Raw genomic sequence first — 18,959 nt, 5'->3', positions numbered from 1 at the left:
TCAAAGTGGTAATATCTGGAAGTGAGAAATTGGTATGTAACAGACTGGTCACTCACCTGCTATAGGAAGGTCTGTAATACAAACATTCAGATTCTGTTAATACAATACAATACAATACATCTTTATTGTCCAAAAAAATGCTAGTGCATCGTTTAAACTTTATCCATTTCACACAACAGCAGAAGTTCCTCCCTGCGTTTTACCCAGTGCCTCTCCAGAGCGGTACACAGTGTAAAACGGATCAACAAACAGCTTAAGCCAGTTGATGTATTCATATATGCAAAGATATTAGCTGTAAAATGAAAATGGACCCCTCCCAGAGTGGATGTTTTATCTTTTCAAGCACAGGTTTAACTAATAACATTAATAATGGCTGGATTCTAGTGAGGTGCGCCAGTGCCAGGACCCTGCTATTGTACATGCTGGTTTGCTGGCACACCTTAATGAAACAGAGCCATCGTAAATACTATTAGTTACACCTGTGCTTTTCCTGCTGCTACAAGTCAAAATGTCTGCTGTGAGAAAAGGTTTATGTCCCAAATTGGATGCTGATGATGGCAGGCTTCATTCGTCAGTCGGTTGTATTTCAGCTCAGAGAGGATGAAATGTGTTTGTTACACAACCAAGGCCAACCAGAGGGGGGAAGAAGAAAAAAAAAACAAAAAAAAAACTGGCTTTCGTCTCCTAAATCCATGAATCGGTCAGTGTAACAGATGGAAAATTGATCATAAACAATGAGCGTGGGATTTCTAGTGTGAATGTCTGGCTCGCTGTGTCTGATTCATCCTCCCCTCTCCATGTGATTCTTCCCTCCGCATTTAATTCTATTCATCTCCCGAGTGTTTCTGTTTCTAAATCGGTTCTCCTCGTCCTCCTACACAACACGGCGCCGTGCGAGGACTGAAAGGTTTTAAGTACCATTCAGATATAGTTGGCAGCACCAACTGTCCACCTCCATTCTCTTACACGGATGCCATATTTAGACCCTGTGCCATTCATAGGTTTTTTTTTTTGGTTTTTGCTTCATGACTTTTGGTGGATGGCAGATGCTGCGGTTTAACCACAGAGCGAGCCGCGCGGACGGTTGTGCAATATTTTGGTCATTTGTGTCTGTCGTAATGGTTCGCTTCTTCTAATTCCCTCTCGTTGCAGGAGATTTACTTTTAATTTGGATTATCTAATGATGTTGCTATGAAAAAAGTGGTCTTCTGTGTATATTCACATTAATGTCCTACTCTTTATTTCTCCTTCTCCCCTCCCTCGCCCTTACCCCCTCCGCTCCTCCGTCCCCTCCCTCTCCCAGGTGATGGAGACGAAGAACATGCTTTACTTAGTCACGGAGTACGCCAAGAACGGGGAGATCTTCGGTGAGTGATCATTTCCAAGTACAAAACCAGCCCGACCTCAGCACCTTCACACACTGTTATACCACCCAGTTAATTTACACCTTCTCTTCTATCAGTTGCACAAAAAACAGCTTTGTTGCGTCAGTTACGTTTTTGGCGAATGAGGAAGTAACACGTTGGCTGTGCTCTTAGCCTTATCCTGGCCCCAATCTCAAAGGTCATATGATCGATGGAAATCTGAGAACAATGTGGCTCGTGTCATGTGCTACTAGTAATTGTGCCGCTAAAAATGCGCTGACATTGTTCCGTTGTCTTATAAAATGACATCACGAGCAGCCTTTGACGGCTGCAGAGAGGCTACCTCAAAGAGAAAAAGAGTGTTTTATTGCTATATGTGCTGCAGAATGACTCCCTGCTCACTGGTTTACAGCTTAGATATATTCAGATAGTACCAGATATCAAGAATACTTTCTACCTGCTGACGTACAACGACGTCGTTGCTTCATTTTCATTGACTGTTGCATGATGGCACTTGGATTATATTCTGTATGCTGTAAATGTATACTTTTGCTCTGCTGGTCATACATATCAGAGACTCCATCCCTAAATAAGGAGTTCAAAAAATATTTATGAAACACAAACTAGTGAACTGGATGAATTAGACACCATTATTGGTTATCAGCTTATCTAATAATCATCTCATCTTTTCAGTTGCACTACAATTTTATCTTTTAGAAGAGAGTGAGTCAATAGGGAAACACAACATAGCAAGCTGAAGGACTATGGAAACTCCATACACTGGTCTTGATTTCATCAAACAACAGCAACAAGCACAGTTCTGAAATCATGACCCATGAACACACAGGCAATACTCTCAACAGGCGACCAGCTGGGTTAAGTGCTAAGCCTAAATAGCCATCACACAAACAAATCTATGATCTGCCATGGGAAACCTGCAGGTCTTACATAATGGTTGCTAAATGGCTAAAAAAAGACCAGATGTAGAAGATATGACTCATTTTGCATCAAGTGCAACACCCTCCTTTTGGACCATTCGGGACATTTGGACAGATTAAAAAATAAGAGAAAAGAAAAAGAAAAAATGTTCCCTCTGCTACAGACAGTAAATTTCCTGTCAGTCATTTGCCAGGGTTTTTGGAGACAAAAGTGTCCAATAAGGAAGTAAGCTCAAATTTGCCCTTTAAACATGAATGCGATTTTGCTAAGTTTCCACGTGCATAATCTGAACACACAAGGTCCTTTTTTTTTTTTTTTTTTTTTACAGTATAACAGTAGAATTGTCTTGCACACTGTAACAGTCTAAAGTGCAACCAGAGACTTGTGCTGGAAGGGACATACAAGTCAGAACATAGCAAGAATAGTTAATAAAGATAACAAATTATCTCAGTCTGCCATAGAACCACATGCGCTCTATCACCACTACACACACACACTCAGTTTGTACAATGTGTACATTCTGCAATCTCCAATGCAAAGACACAGGATGGTACAGCAGCCCAGATGTAAACTCATTAGCATTTGATTAGACATGTTCTAAAGAAGTATCGCAGGGTTATTGGTTTAAGAGCAAAAAAAACAACAACAACAAAAAAACATTCCTGGAATCATTCCAGTTCTGAACATGCAAACATGAAATGATTGCATTTTCAAATACAGTATGTCAAGAATTAGAAGTTTAGACCTGTCTGATGTGAACAAGCTGTAAGTGGATCAGGATCCACATTAGATTATTGGCTTCAACAATTAGACGGTCTGAGAATGTTTGCACTTTAGCCTCCTTCCAGACACGGTAGCTGAGAGGCTTACTCTGGCAATGGTCTATGGTAAACTTAATAGTCGTGCATGTGTGTGTGTGTGTGTGTGTCTGTTTGTGTGCGTCTTTGTAATTCTGAGGGCAGTGTTCCACTTGTGATGTTGACTCAGCAGCAACTACTGCTCCTGTGACCCAGAGAGAGCTGGGAAGCAGACATCCGGAAAAAAAAAAATGAATGAAAAAAGAGCGTGGTTAAAAATGTGAAAGAGGTACAGACGTGCAGAGAGATAAAATAGAAAGACTGCGTATGATGCAGCCACTGTAGCTCTTTCTGTTAGCACTGACAAGCTGTGTAATGACAGGAATCTCACAGTCTCACTGAACCATATTACCCTTGAAGGAAATAAAATGTGCTTGTTTGCTTTTATGCAGAGAGTTAGATGAAGGTTAGCTTAACTTACAGTAGTTTAACTTAACGTAACTTAACTTAAAGTGGCTGTTTTCATTTTGAGCTTCATGTTTACCTGATGGAGAATGATTGGCATCAGTCTTCTTATCTAACTTTGAGCAAGAGTTTCCATATTTTCCCAAATATCGAACCGTTCCCTTTGAATAATCAATCATGATTGGTCAACCTTATTTTCCGTAATCCATAGATTTTCTCATGGATCATCTAAGAGTATTATAAAACCATTGTGTCCTGATTCCTCCGACCCCTCTGCCCTGATTGCACAATGCAATATAGTTATGTAAGACATTTATATGTCATCATCAGCTGCAGCAATAACGGCTTTGACTCAGCCAGGCAGACACTGACTGGTAGCTGCAGCACTACACTAAGTATTACAGTATTCAATCTCACAAAATTGAACGATCATTTCTGATTTCCAAGTACACTTTCTGGAGATGGATCGTATCATCCGGTCCCGACTGCACTCAAATGAATAAGCCAAGATCTCCAGCGTCTTCCTCACTCTGTCGCCCTCCAGACATGATGAATTTCTCAGGTCTGCTCCCCCCCGGCCACAGGTTACACAGAGGAAGATGTGAAGTTGTTGTGGATGCTTAACTACGGCCCCTCCCCGTTACAGTACGGTGCATCAGCAGGAGGATGGATGGTTCTCTCCTCGGACCAAACAGCGATTTGTGTGGAGAAGCAGGAGTGTGTGTGTGTGTGTTTGTCTGTGTGCGTGTCGTAAAGACAAAGAAGCGGAGCTCGTTTTGGCACAAGGAGGCGGAGAGTGATGGGTTCATTCGCGCAAAAGGGGGTGTGTGTGTGTGGGCAGTGGGCACGGTAATGGGCACAGCAAGGGGGCATCCAAGCCAGCTTGTCGACGTGCCTTTTGTGTCTGCCAGTCTGTCAGTCCGTCAAGTCTGCCGCTCCTCAACACCGCAGCATGGATCAAACCTGGAAATTGGGTCAACCACAAATAAAGCAAGAGTTGCAGAGAGCAGAGGCAGCGGGAGAAGCGAGGAGGCAGGAGAGAAAGGAGGCGAGAGCAGGGGACATCCATTTGAATTTTGGAAGGTGGTGGGGAAATGTAGGGCACGCATATTTAAGAAAGCACTGCTGGAGAGAGGGGAGTGTAATAGCTGGCAGTGGGTAGAATCACTCATGCAGATCTCTTGTCTGACTGTTGGGGAGGGAACGAGACGGGGGAGACTTCAAAGGAACACTCTGGCTATTTTCTGATACACATTCTTATTTACTTATGCTGTCAATTTCTATTTCACCACCAACCATCCCTTCATATTACCGGGACGGTTGTCTGCATCTGTCAGCGGCAGCTGGGGTGTGGCAGCTTTGAACGTGATGACCAGAAGAGGAAAAAAATATCAATTAGAAGTCAACAGGAGTAGGACGTAGTGTGTTTGCTGCTCATTAACTTGCAAAGCCTTAATGTTCTGTTTCTACAACAACAACAAAAAAAACCCCTATCATTTGATTCCACCTTTTGGGAAAACATGATGTGTATATGCTACAGAGGAGATGTGCTCTTAGTTCCCAAATTTTAGCAATTACTCCTCAGTAATTCTTCAATGAAACATGAACTCTGGGAGTTTATACTACTTTTTCTGGGACAAAAAAAACAAAACAATGACATTGACCTCTTACCTTTTACAATTGCATTTCATCTGCTCCTGGTCGGGCAACGAACAGCACCGATGTTCAGCACAATTAAACCTTCCTCACATTGTGAGAAATAGATGTGAAAGAACATGAACCATACAGAACTGGAGCTGTGTTTATTGATCTCTTTCTTGATGTTTTGTGTTGTTGGACAAGGCTGCGTTGTTAGCAGATCTGACCAAATTACACAGACAGACAAAATTACATAACATAACAATTTATAATTCGTGTTGAAATAGCAACTATTACTGTAGTGAATTCATCTGTTAGTCAGTTGACAGAAAGCTTCTCAAACACTGCCTTTCTTTGCCCTAAATAATTGAATAAATGAAGATTTGAATGGAACATTTGGTTCTTTTGGACACGACAAGCCGTTCTTGAACTGTGGGACACGGTAATGATCATTTTCGAATATATTTAGACATTTTAGACAAAACTAAGTGATAAAGTGGTAGACAGCTGAATTGATAAAGAAAGTTATAGTAAATGTAAAGGAGACATTAATCACAGCTTTCTATCTATCTCTGTATTGATTTGACCATTCCCAACTCAGTTTCATTGTGAAAAGTAAACATCTAGCTTTGTGTGCAGGGTTTTGCTGAGGCTTGAGGGAAGTGGATTTTCTCTTTTGATATTTACAGAAAGTGTTTCTCGGTTGAGTGACAGGCTCCTTCTTACACAGCAGCTTTCAAGGATCCTGCTTTAAAAAAAATAAAAAATAAAAAATAGGAATAGGAAAGGAAAATATATTGTGCCAGAATAAATTTGACATGTGTTTCTACCTTGAGCAGATGTAATTTGTGCTCATCTTTTTCAACGATTGCAAACATTCTGTGTTTGCAGGAGGAAATAAACCAGAACATGAGGTGTTTCAATCATGAAACGTACCATAAAATTCTTCACTAACATCTTTTAATCAGCTGCCTGGTTTCTTTACTGGCTCCTTCCTGGTCGTCTTTAGGGTTTGTCTCATACTGTGTAAAGAGGAAAAACTGAAACAAAGTGAATCAGAGCAGTAGTGGTGGCTTTTAATCATCCAGTGTAGAGAAGCCAACAAAGGTTAGGCCATACAAAAGAGTGTATCTCAGACATCTTCAAATGTCAGAGCTTTAAATGAGGTGTGTTTAATGAGTGATAAGAATTAGCAACAGGATTCTTTAAAAAATTGATTCCCTCTTGTAATGGAAGATAAACGAACTGTCATGACGAATAGCTGCATCTGATCTTTGGCAAGTTCTAACTTTGATGAGAGGGCGGCGCTGGGCTCCAGCTGGCTCCGGCCCAGTTTAACCCCGAGGGTGCCAGTATGAAATCAGCACCGACATCTATCAACACGCACATGGATTTGCCTTTAATGTGGCTGCCGTATTTAAGTGGTTTTGGGTATCAGTTACTGATGTGGTAACAGAGTGTGTGGGATAGTGTGAGTTTGCCCCTTGTCCTCTACACACACACACACAAACAGACCACACACACCCCCACCAGACATGCCCCACAGTGTTGTCTGAAGTCCAGCCAGAGGTCTGTCCAACAAGCCAGTTTGTACCCATGATGTTTGTCCCGTCCAAAACCTGAGCAGCTGTTAAGAGACTTAGCTCCTCACCCGGCTCTCAGCACAAGTGGAACACAGTGGTTGTTGAGCTGCTCCCTAATACCCCTATGATTCATACTTGTCCTGTTCGCTTTCCCAGAATGCATCGCCGCATGCCTCACTGTGCCGAGGTCCTTGCCCTCGTCAACGTTGTATCAGTGGATTACTCATCCTTCCACTGGGGCAACATACCGCATTGTGTGTGTGTGTGTGTGTGTGTGTGTGTGTGTGAGTCTGGCTGCGCTGTGCTGTGTTGATTACTCAAACAGTAATGGCTTGTTTTCCAAATGCTACTGTAGAGCGAGAAGAAGCAGCACAGTGCTGCCGTTCATACAGAATCAACTCAAGATTAATTGCATCGTTCAGCGTTAAGTTTGCTGAGCATTTCAAAGTTTAAACTGTTAACACGATGATTGGTTGCTCAGTATCAGAAAACAGTATTGATAATACTGTAACTGTTGCCAGAAATGCCAGAAATAGACCTTAGCCTTCAGAAGTAAGTTGTTGATTTTCTTATTCTTCACTAGCGAGTAGATGCAGCTCACGAATCACGATTTCTATTCCGTGTTCAAGGGCATGAGTGAATAACTGTCGTGTGTGAGAGACGGAGGGTAGGGCCTGGATATGATTTGCCTTTCAGACATCAGAATTGGGATGGCAACAGATTTTTATTTTTACCGAAGTTTTGAATTGAGGGTTGATCGTTTGACCTCACAGACCTACTACTTGTCTTTCCACTTTGGTCAGATGTTAATGCCTTAAAGGGATAGTTCAACATTCACCACGCTATGAGATAATAACGGAACGTTACGAGACTGAGTTGTTTTCGAGGTAAATTCATGCAAAATCGCTGATGCGCGTTCCCGTCAGAGGCAGTTTTTTGGCAAGCAGTCTCTGCATTTGCCTCGAAAACAAACAACTCAGTCTCGTAACGTTCCGTTATTATCTCATAGCGTGGTGAATGTTGAACTATCCCTTTAAGGCATCAACAGCGTTTTGGAGTTGTTGGATTGTTTATTTGAAAACCAAGAAATCCAATTAGCCTCCGTAGCGTAGCTCTGAGAAGCTCGCGGCTCTGCTCCGCCGTTCTAAAAGTAGCTTGCACTGACAATTAAAGGTAATAAACCTACTCATAAGACTTATGCCAATGGGCCAATTTGCCAAAAAATTTGAACTGTCCCTTTAAGACACAGAGGAAGAGGTTTTTATCCCAGAACTGTTGTTACCTTAGACTCCTGTTCTCCTTACAGGTGCATGCTTGGACCTCTTTGACACATTCCCCTTCCTGGTGTGTTTTTTGATTAGCAGCGTTGCATGAACGCTGCCCTGGTCACTGAATGGCCTCCTCTATGGAATCTGCCAGCTACTATCTAATCAGGTTTTCTCGCTCTGTCAGATGTTGGCTGGTTATCAACCACTCTGTGGATGATGGGGCAGCATCATCTCCTCGGAGCTTAATAGTGCAGCTTACAGTCTTTAGTCATTTTTATTGTACAGTCTTTGACCCAATACTAATTTGATCTTTGGTCAACCCAGTGCTGAGGCAATACAGAGTTGTTTGGGTTGTTAAGGTTTGGTGTTTACAGCGTGATACAAGTTATTGGCCTCAGGTTTTTTATGTTGCTCTTGAATATCTCATGTTTAGTTAATGGCCCAATGTTTTTGATGTTAACGGATTGTGAAATTGGCTTAGTGTGATATCTCTGTGCGTCTTGACAGAGGCCTAGTTGTGAAATTATGTCAATGATGTTATTGTCGCACAAAATGTGTGTAAACCAGGGAAATCACAGCAAAATTTATATTGCAATAGTGAAATATATATATAAGGTATTTGGAACAAATGCAAACACACACAAAGCAAAAGCTTGTTTTAATTTCTCAAGCAAACTAAACCTCAAATCCTCGCATGCTTTGTGATTACAAAAAGATCTCCTTTCTGAGAGTGACCGGCTGGAGCCTCACTTAATTGCATGTCATGTATTTTGCACACTTTGTTTACACATATATGAAGTTTTGTTGGCTGGGTTTGTCGCGGTTGTTGTGCATTGTTGTCAGGTTCGGTTGGTGGTCTGTATCCACGCCAGCTGGAAGGAAAGCCAGCAGAGTGTCCTATCCTGTTTGCCGCAGAGTGTGAATTGAAGAGCTAGCAAGCTATCTGGACAGAGAGGTGTGAAGAGGAACCCTGGCGACAGCAACAAACGCCACACTTTCCAAAGTTCATGGGACTGCAGAAAAAAATAAAAATAAAAATCACACGTCCTGTAAAATGCTCTCTTGGGCTGAATCTTTTTGAAGACGGTGAACGCTGCGTGGTAAAGGTTAGAAAAACAATAAGGGCGTTCTTAAAGCAAACAATGAGAGAAAGGTCAGCGATAGGGATTCTTGGAGAAAAGAAGACAGTAACATTTCATGACTTCACCCCCAGAGAGATAGCATGGGCTTTGGTTTCATGCATCTTTTCAAAAAACAACCACAAACTCTGCCTGTGCTCAGCAGATTAACAGATAAGTCTGAGGTTTCTGTCACTCATTGGGCAACAACTGAGTTCTTATTTACATCAGCATCTTGATTTGTTCCACTGATTATCAAGTGTGTTTGTATGCCTCAGTGTGTGTGTGTGTGCGCGCTGCAAACACTGCATCACCATTAAACCTCCCACCAACCAGCTTCCTCCCACCTCGCACCCTGTTCCAGCTTTTTTTTTTTTTTTTTACTGATGTGTGGACACCGTGTAGCAGAACACCACTTCTCAGAAATTCGGTCCTCCCCTTTTCCTCCTCCAGCTATGACAACACAGCTCACCCTTCACTGTCAACCGCTGCCCACTCAAACGTGCACACGTACGCGCACACGTAGGGTCAGAGCAGGGGTTTCTGAAGAAAGCATGACATCGCCTTGCACTGAATCATTTCCCAAGCGAGCTTGAAAATGGAGCAGCCGTAAGCCGCTGTTGGCACCAGGCCGACACTTGAACAAAAGTAAATTATCCTTTCAACACGTCCACTAAATCTCTGCACAAATTTGCGTGAATCCATCATTTTCAATTGCACAAAGTGATCTTTTATTACACTCTTTGAAAGTGTGGAGCCACGTTATGTAAGTCTATGTAAAGCACAATCTGCCTGATAATCTGTGTACCTCTGAAATAACACGTCACCTCCCTGCACTGTGTTTCTCTCTCTCTCTCTCTCTCTCTGGCTGTAGACTACCTGGCAAAGCACGGCCGCCTCAGTGAGATAGAGGCCCGGAGGAAGTTCTGGCAGATCCTGTCGGCGGTGGAGTATTGTCACAACCGAAACATCGTCCACAGGGACCTGAAGGCGGAGAACCTGCTGCTTGACGGCCACATGAACATCAAGATAGCAGGTACAGTACAGTACCGTGAAGGCTCAGTGCAGGATGTCCCCATAAGCTGCTCGCTGATGGATGAGAAATACTCGACGTGCGCATGGAGCCATCGGGTTTTGATCCATTGCCTGTCATGATCTCTGTGGCGCTGTAGTCCAGAAATGTCTTAACCACCTGCCCGGGCCATTTGCACAGTGTTGAGAAGTGGTCTGAGGGTTGCTTGCGAGATTGCTCTTGGCTGAAAGATGCCACTGGCGTCTTAAAGTCTAAAAGGCTTGGCTTTTGTGCCACCTTTTTCAAAACTGATGATCAGAGGAGATAAAAAAAAAAAAAAAACCCTCCCCGGTGACCCCTAGCTTTAATTTTGAGGTGGAAAACTTTAAAGACAAAGGACAGAAAGAGGAACAGACCCAGAGGCAGAGATTCGAGAGTAAGCTGGTGGTCTGTAGTACAAGCTTCAAAGTGTGATTATTAAGCAACTGGCATTTAGAGCTGGCTAGCGAGAATGTCACCCTACCGCTGTGTCCCAGAGTAGAGGAGGGGGGGAAGGGAGGCTCGGAGAGGGGTGGGAAGACAGAGTTTGGGTTTAATTGGAGGAGGAGAGGAGGTGATAAAATGGATTGGCTACTTGGGAGACAGAGTAACAGATGAGAGGATGAAGGAAGAATAATGAGGAGCGGCACATAGCAGGGTGGCAGAGCTGCAGCTGTGGCAATGCTCTGAAAGAGGCCAAGGTTTATCTTGGGCTTTATTCAGAGCTGATACTGAAATCCATCTAAGGTGAGCTGATCACTGGACGACGGCTAAAAATACAGGTGTGAATGGATAGCAGACACACCAAGTATGAACGCGGAAAATGCCCCGGGACTTGGCATCATGACCTTCAAACAGACAAATAAAATCACATTTATCCGTCTTGATAAATGTTGTCAGACCAATAAATGGAGGAAAAATGACACATGATCACCCAGTTTAACCTCTATATTTATTTGCTCCACGAGGTAAAATCTCATGGGACAGGAGAACCATACAATAACTGATACAAGAACCGAATGTTCCACCTGCATCATCGCTCGCATCATCCTCTGTCCACCGTTTCTCAGAAGGGTTCAAGATGATAACCTGGAGATGTTATTACCCCGGCAGTAATTTTCACAAACATGTCTGACTCACAGCCGATTGTCCGCGCGGCAGATTAGATTTGAAGCTGGAAAACAATGAAGAGAGAACATTACCTGGCTATGTCATTAGAGAAAAAAAACTTCTCCAGGGAGAACATCCGCAGCAAAGTACACTCTGTACCCCTCTCAGCCATTATGTGCTCTGATGTGTTTGATAAACGGCGCATGGAGTAAACATGTCAGGTCCGTACTGTACGTGACAAAAGAAGCTCCCCCACGTCTGGTTTCCCAACTGCATCAGTCAGTGATGTCAGTTCACATCAGTCCAACCAAGAGGGGTGAAGGTGTGTGTCCAGAGCTTCAGCTAATGGTTGTTCCTATTTTCAATCCATTATGCATTCATTAGACTTTAAATGCAAATTGGATAGGACAGCATATGACAAAAATTAATGATTGATGGGACTACTGAGAAATCCCACAGACCCCCACCTCCTTTCTTGTGTCAGCAAATACATACTGTATTAATTGAGTAAATGCACTAAGCACAATAAACTAAAGGAATGCCTTTAAACCAGTTTTAGATGAGATTTTTCCTCTTGCTTTGAAATAAAAGTCTGTTATTCAATCTTTTTTGGACATTTAATTACATTACATTTTATTGTATCGCCATCACCCCTTATTTGTGTGTTTGTTTCAGTTGTGTTATACATTATTAAATCTTCATGACAGTTAGTAATTCAGCCTCCAAGTTCAAATGTCCAGTTTACAACAATATTAAAACAAAAAATGATAATGAAACTGGCACCACTCAGTATCTGGCCAGTTTTGATATATTATTTAAAATGTACTTTTCAGTTCTTTTCAGTGTCTTGTTGCCGCACTAGTCTGAATGTGCATGGGCAGACGCAGTACCTATGCTTCGGGGGATTTCCTGCAAACCAGTGATGCATCCCTGCTTTCTAAAGGCCACCACTGCTCAGTGTGTATGAAGCTTAACCAGGCAGTGGTCAGTCAAAGAAAGGTCAAGCTCATGGTGGCTGCAGCAGAGAGGGGAGCAGTAGCAGCAGAGGGGGGTGCCCTTCATGTTTTCACTTCAAACGGCCCCTTTACATTCAAGTTGACAGAGTGAGGGGAACGGAAAGTGCAGAGAAGAAAGAAGAAAAACAAAAGCAAGTTGCAGGATCAGTGGAGGCTGAGGTGGCAGCCTGTGTGATTTAGCAGGAAATATGTGTTTTATATTTGCATGGTGTGGGTTGCATAGGGTTGAATTTTATGGTGAAACAAATGAGCTATAACTGATATTTCATATCACGAAATGTCATTGGGAATTCACCAAATCTTAAAGGGATAGTTCAACATTTTGGCAAATTGGCCCGTTGCCATAATCCCTATAGATTTAGGAGTTGGTTCGTTACCTTTAATCGTCAGCGCAAGCTATTTTTAGAACGACGGAGCAGAGCCGTGAGCTGCTCAGAGCTACGCTACGGAGGCTCATGGGATTTCTTGGTTTCCCTCATTGAACTCATCAAATTCAATGTAGTGAGTACACACACGTCAAGTAGACATAGTGAACAAACTGTTTCTACTTTTACATTCAGATGCATGGATTTTTGTTTCATACTGTCTCTTGCAAAGAAACAAGATACAGTTTCTACAGTACATGATGAAACAAGAAGATTTGTCTGCCAATATGTTTTCCTCCTACTATCTCTTCCGTCTATCTGTAATGTCTGATTATATTGGATCATTATGATCTTTGTTGCAAGTCAGTGAGCAGAGCTGCTCCCTGGCTGTGTTTGATTTTCGGTCTGATGTAGAATCACTTTATTTAGTTACCATTTATCAAGCATTCCCACTGAGCAACCAAACCCATCCCTGACCTTGCAAACAGCAGTTGACCTCAAGCACCACTGAACAGTTGTTCTGGAGCTTTTGATCATATCACGTGATCTTAAAAGCCTCAAAGAAATTTGGTTTCAAATAATAAAAAATTCTCTGTTCTATTAAAGATTCATGATTGAGTAACTGGTTATAAAAGGTTTAATTCAGCAGGAAATTAAAGTGTAACACTCAAAAAACTCGGATCTGAAATCTGCACAAATTTGTCGAAATGGAAACTGTTCACACAGTTTCATACTGTAGAGTCTAGACACATCAAGACATGTGCTATATTTATTTGTGAGATGTTAAACTGAGGAGCTGCCACTCTGGGCATATGTCAGAAGTAAAAAGGAAATGCACAAGTCAAGAGGAGCCAGGAAGTCAGCAAATTGATTCAGTAATATCTGTTATACAGGACTACATTAACGTTTCACTCATTTGGCAGACGTCTTTATCCAAAGCAACTTACAAGTGAAGGATGACACTCAAGCTTAAATATAGCGGCAGACCTTGAAGTAGGAATAAGTACTGAACCTGCTCAATAAGACAAAGTGCAAGGAGATCCAGTGTGCACAGTAAGCATCAGTTAGACGTGTTAGGGTCGGAGGGGCTCGCAGAAGAGACGAGTCTTCAAGTGATCCTTGAAGGTGGAGAGGGACGCCCCTGCTCTGAGAGCATTCAGGGGCTTGTTCCGCGACCATAAACAGGAACACTCAAAAGGGGCAATGACGGATGTTATTTCTGAGACAGGAGAATCTATGATTGGGAACGTTATGAGAGGGCGTTGTTTTCGAGGTAAATTCATGCAATCGCTGATGCACGTTCCCGTCGGGGGCAGTTTTTCATCAAGCAGTCTCTGCATTTGCCTCGAAAACAACTCAGTCTCGTAACGTTCTGTTATTATCTCATAGCGTGGTGAATGTGCAGGTCACAACTTGTCCACAAGATTGTTTTGGAGTTGTTGGATTGTGTATTTGATGAGGAAAACCAAGAAATCCCATGAGCCTCCGTAGCGTAGCTCTGAGCAGCTTGCGGCTCTGCTCCACCGATCTAAAAATAGCTTGCACCGACAATTAAAGGTAACAAACCTACTCCTAAGACTACAGGGATAATGGCAATGGGCCAATTTGGCAAAATGTTGAACTGTCCTTTTAATACGGACCCAAAGGTTACACAAAGGGCAAGCATTACTGATTTGCATTAAATACAGGTGGCCATGGGTAGCCAGATTAGGCCAAACCGCCACATTCTGCACTATCCATCAGGATTTGACTGTGCATGAAAGAAGAGCTGTTACAATGGCATTTCCATGAGCCACAGGTCAAGTTGGTGCTTTATTGCTGAGGAATTCCAATTTTTTCCACATGTTTGTCTTTCATAAGTTGCATAGGCTCATCATCATAGACACTGAAGTGGTGTCTTTCATGAGAGTAAAAGAGGCTGAGGACACGGGAACCTGAGGTTTAGAACAAGAATGACAACTAGAGAAAAGTTTTGAGATAATAATAACAACAGTGTGAGTGAAGAGATAAAAGACAGTAGAGGAGAAAGGAAGAGTAAATCCAGCACTGTGCACTGCATCCTTAGCTGCAGCCATTAACTGTATCAATGCTCACACCCTGTTATTAGGAACAATACAGTTTTGACTACTGCTGCTCTTCACTCATACACTCGTCATATGCACACACACAAACACACACACACACACACACACGCACAGTTTTATAAGCCGTTAGCAAGAGTTTATTCCAGTGTGACATGTTTAGGCTAATATTATGCTAATATTGTTGTGCGCGACACTCCATCGTTCCCCACCCCACCCCACCCTGCCCGCCCGCCCGCCCATCCTGTGGAGCTGTGAGTGCTGTTAGTAGCCCGCAGCGTGCTGGAGCTTTTGACGTCAACCAGTCTGCTCAGTATTCAGCTCCATGAATTGGGTCACAGCTTCTGACGATAAACCGACTGCACTGCTCCACTCTCCTCTGCATCTCACATCTCACATCATCTCACCTTCGGCGCAGCAGCAGCAGCAGCAGCAGACAGTAAACATACTTGTAATAAACCCCACTGTGGCGCGCCGGTTTACCATCCAATTTATTTCAGCCACACCTGCTGCTGCCTGCACTGCAGTCATTAAACGGATCGAACGCGTCCACCGGCACCCTGTCATCAAACCCGCCCCCCCTCCCACTCTCTCCTTTTTGCAGCCGGAGTGTGCACCGCTCTGATCTTTCACATCTTGACTTTCCTTGGTGAACTAGATGTGATGGACCTGTGACGTCACACAATGAATGGGCATCACAATCACATGATATGGGAGCAGTTCTCTTGATCACAAGACATCAGACACCCTAAACAATTAGTGGATGATTGTCAACTTGACAGATTGTTAACGGACACATACATTTGTGATAATTAAAGAATTGTTTAAAGCAGAAGTAAGCGGAATGTTTGTGTTAATATAAAAGTCTTAAATAGTTATATCTTCCGACAGCAATCACTTACATAGAGTGTTTGGTCTGAAACACGGGTCTGTCAGTCACTCTGCTCTGCTCTGAGCCGAGGAGAAAACTTTTATTTTATTTCCTTGTATCCTACAAGTTTTATCCAATGAGGAGAGAGAACGGCATAAAGGGGCAGTCCTCTCTGTGTGTGCAGCCAAGGGATGCGCGTGAATGTGGTGACGTAGGGACGAGGACCAATAGATCCATGACGAGGGCGGGGGATGCTAACTCCATCGGCTGACAAGAAGTTAGCCAAAACGACCAGATCGCTTACTTCTGTTTTAAATAGATAACACATGACAAGTAAATAACAAAGTAACAAAAAACATTAGCAACAATTTGTCACCTTCAACTTCTTAAATGTGAGGATTTTGTTCTGATTCCGCTCCTAGAAATAATGTTTTCACTACTTGAATGCATTTTATAGACTATGAAATGAATTATAAAATCAAATACCACTCTGCACTACGTGAAGTACTCGGTGTGTGTGTGTGTGCGCGAGACAGTGGCTTGTAAATTTTTGTTTTGCATCATGATCCTTTCCAGTTACAGAGCAAAAGAAAAGGCAATTGGTTACACATTCGATCTCTATCGCTCGCACACTGCACACAGTGTGTATGAGCGCACATCACCTCCAGCCCCATTATGTAAGCCAGATTTTTTTTTTTTCATCAATGTTATTTATTTGTTTTGCAACACAGTTTTCTGTTTATATAACTGTTTTGAATTATGGAAAAAGGGTGGGGGTGGAGGGTTAAGTGAGTCTGATTGTCTGCTCCTGTTGCTGTCAAGTCCCATGACACTATCACAGGGTCTCGCTAATTATCAGCTCAGTGAACATGGAATTATTCTCTATCATTTGTCATCCATTCAGTTATAGATTTTCTTGATTAAAAAAATATTGATCTGATCTGTTGACTGAATAGTCTGATTAATATTCTCCTGATGCATTAATGGATCGATGGATCTCGGCTTGAGGGATAAGCATTAGAAGAGCTAGAGGCGAGTCTTGTAAAAAAAAAAAAAAAAGGGAGACAAAGAATCATTTACTGGAGAGGAAGGTTTGGAAAAGGCAGAGGTGGGATGAGAATGATACAAACTAACAGGAAAAAAAGGGGGTTGACTGAGTGATTGCAGGCACGCAAGTTGACAGAGTATGATCTGGCAGATACTACTAGAGCTTTCAGTTGGAGTTTAATGAAAGGCAGACATGAACTTTCGGTTTGTGTGTATCCATCCAAGCGTAAGTTCGCCTCCCCTGTCTTTACTCCTCCTGAAGGTTTTTCTAAACCACTCTCTCCACTGTGAATCAATCCGAGCGGAGCACCGATGACCTTGTGTCAGTCTCCAGGGGAGGTTACCTCATGCAAAGGCCCATTTCCTCAACGCACAACTATGTGGATCACACACATTACGTTATGCAAAAACCTGCAAGACCCCATGAAGAGTCTTAAAAAGCTCTCAATCAGAAGGCATGACTCTCCTTTGTTCTGCATATTTTCTCTTTACGGTTTGACCACTTCAACATGCAAATCACCGCAGCTCTACCGTAACCATAACCTCTTCCCCTTTTTTTTAAATTTTGCACTCAGATGAAATACTTTACAGTAACATGTTGGCTTTTGACAGGAACTGCTTTAAATACCATGTTGTCAGTCGTCCAGTTTTGGAAGGGCCTTTACCTTTTCAACTTTTATGTTTTGAAATGATCTTCGTCATTCCTCCCACTAACCCACTTGCCTCTGGTGTTTGTTGTTATGCAGATTTTGGATTTGGGAATTTCTTCCAGCCTGGGGAGCCTCTCGCCACATGGTGCGGCAGCCCGCCGTATGCTGCTCCAGAGGTTTTTGAGGGACAGCAGTACGAGGGCCCACAGCTCGACATCTGGGTGAGATGACTGATCGCAAACTGAAGATCAATACCACATTATATTCAATATTTAATCAGACATACACTGATGCATCCATTGAAGCATGACAGGAACTATCTGTCTCTTTCCTTGAGATATTTTTTTTTACTTTACTGAGACGCATGACATCAGTTGAGACGAGACATGTTTTGAATGTGTGAATGTGTCTATAAATACATGTGTGTATATATATATAATATGAAGTCAGCAGATTCTGTTCCTGTCCTGTGCTGCTGTGGGAATGTGGAGTGTGATTTCCCAGCTGTCTCGCACAAACGGGAAAAAATGTGTGTCTGTGAATGCAAACAATAACCTCAGCGTTATTTACATCCAGACACATCTGATTGATTGATTTGTGTGTATGGCGATTGTTTGCAGTTCCTGGCCCGACCTTGATCAATGTGTGTGTGTGTGTGTGTGTGCGCATCTTTTCATGTTCACAGAGTATGGGGGTGGTGCTGTACGTTCTGGTGTGCGGCGCGTTGCCCTTCGACGGGCCCACTCTGCCTGTGCTCAGACAGAGAGTCCTAGAGGGAAGGTTTCGCATCCCCTACTTCATGACCGAAGGTAAGAGGAGACGAGCTCTTACTCTGTGGAATACTGGACAGAAAATAAGGTGGAGACTGTGCCAGCTCCCACTACTACCCCTCAGTAACTCACATTCCTGTAAAATATACACACACACAGCGCTGTCGTTTTTTTCTCCTTTTTTTTTATTTATCTCGGCACGCTGTAGAAGTGAGACAAAAAAAATGGCATGAAAATTCCTGTGAGGGACGCCGGTGCGGCTCAGATGAATAGATCACACTTTTCTATTATAGCCACCATAATGCTGAATGATGACTGGCAAAGTCTCTTGTGGCAGCAACTAGTCTGGGGGGTGGGGTGGGGGTGGGGGGGGCATTTCATTAACGAGAGAGCGTTGCGTCCATTTGAAGGGGGGGATACAGCAAGGGACACTCGGCCATTGTCCTCTGCAGCGTGGACGGTGTGTATGTGCATGCCTGCATGTTGCAGGGTGAGTCAGGTTGGTGCTGACTGTCTCGGAGCGGTCCTGCTGTTAGCGGCTGCAGATTAAGTCCAGAGCTGGAGCTGTTTATGTAACCTGGGGAAGAGCCAGCCAGGCCTTCCAGCAGCTCGCCTGTCTGTCTGTCTCTCTCTCTCTCCGAGGAGCCTCTCTCTCTGCCTGTCTGTCCGCTCGTATGTCACGCTCCGTCCGTGAGCCACCTTCCTGTCCCCCCCGTCTTGTTTCTCTTGTCTTGTTTCTTGTGTAGCCCATCCGCAAAGTCTGTAGCACTTTTCTCCATAGGGGGTGTGGTGAGAGAGAGTCGACTAGATTTCTTTCTCTCTTTTT

The 18,959-nt window shown here is 43.1% G+C and overlaps 1 protein-coding gene across 3 annotated transcripts in view; it reads left to right on the top strand.

Annotated features, from left to right (window-relative positions):
• Positions 1-18,959, top strand: part of sik2b (salt-inducible kinase 2b) — a 42,696-nt gene that overhangs the window by 7,869 nt on the left and 15,868 nt on the right. For all 3 annotated transcript variants that reach the window (XM_085796495.1, XM_085796492.1, XM_085796494.1), the window contains 4 exons: positions 1,304-1,367; positions 10,047-10,208; positions 17,460-17,584; positions 18,049-18,172. In XM_085796495.1, the coding sequence (XP_085652621.1) occupies positions 1,304-1,367; positions 10,047-10,208; positions 17,460-17,584; positions 18,049-18,172 (475 nt within the window). The remainder of the gene's footprint in view (positions 1-1,303; positions 1,368-10,046; positions 10,209-17,459; positions 17,585-18,048; positions 18,173-18,959) is intronic.

Source organism: Trachurus japonicus, chromosome 13, assembly GCF_045865225.1.
Source record: "Trachurus japonicus isolate A0001 chromosome 13, Traja_1.0".
Lineage (NCBI taxonomy): Eukaryota > Metazoa > Chordata > Actinopteri > Carangiformes > Carangidae > Trachurus > Trachurus japonicus.
Note: the sequence above shows the minus strand (reverse complement) of the source record. Positions and strands in the feature narration are given on the sequence as shown.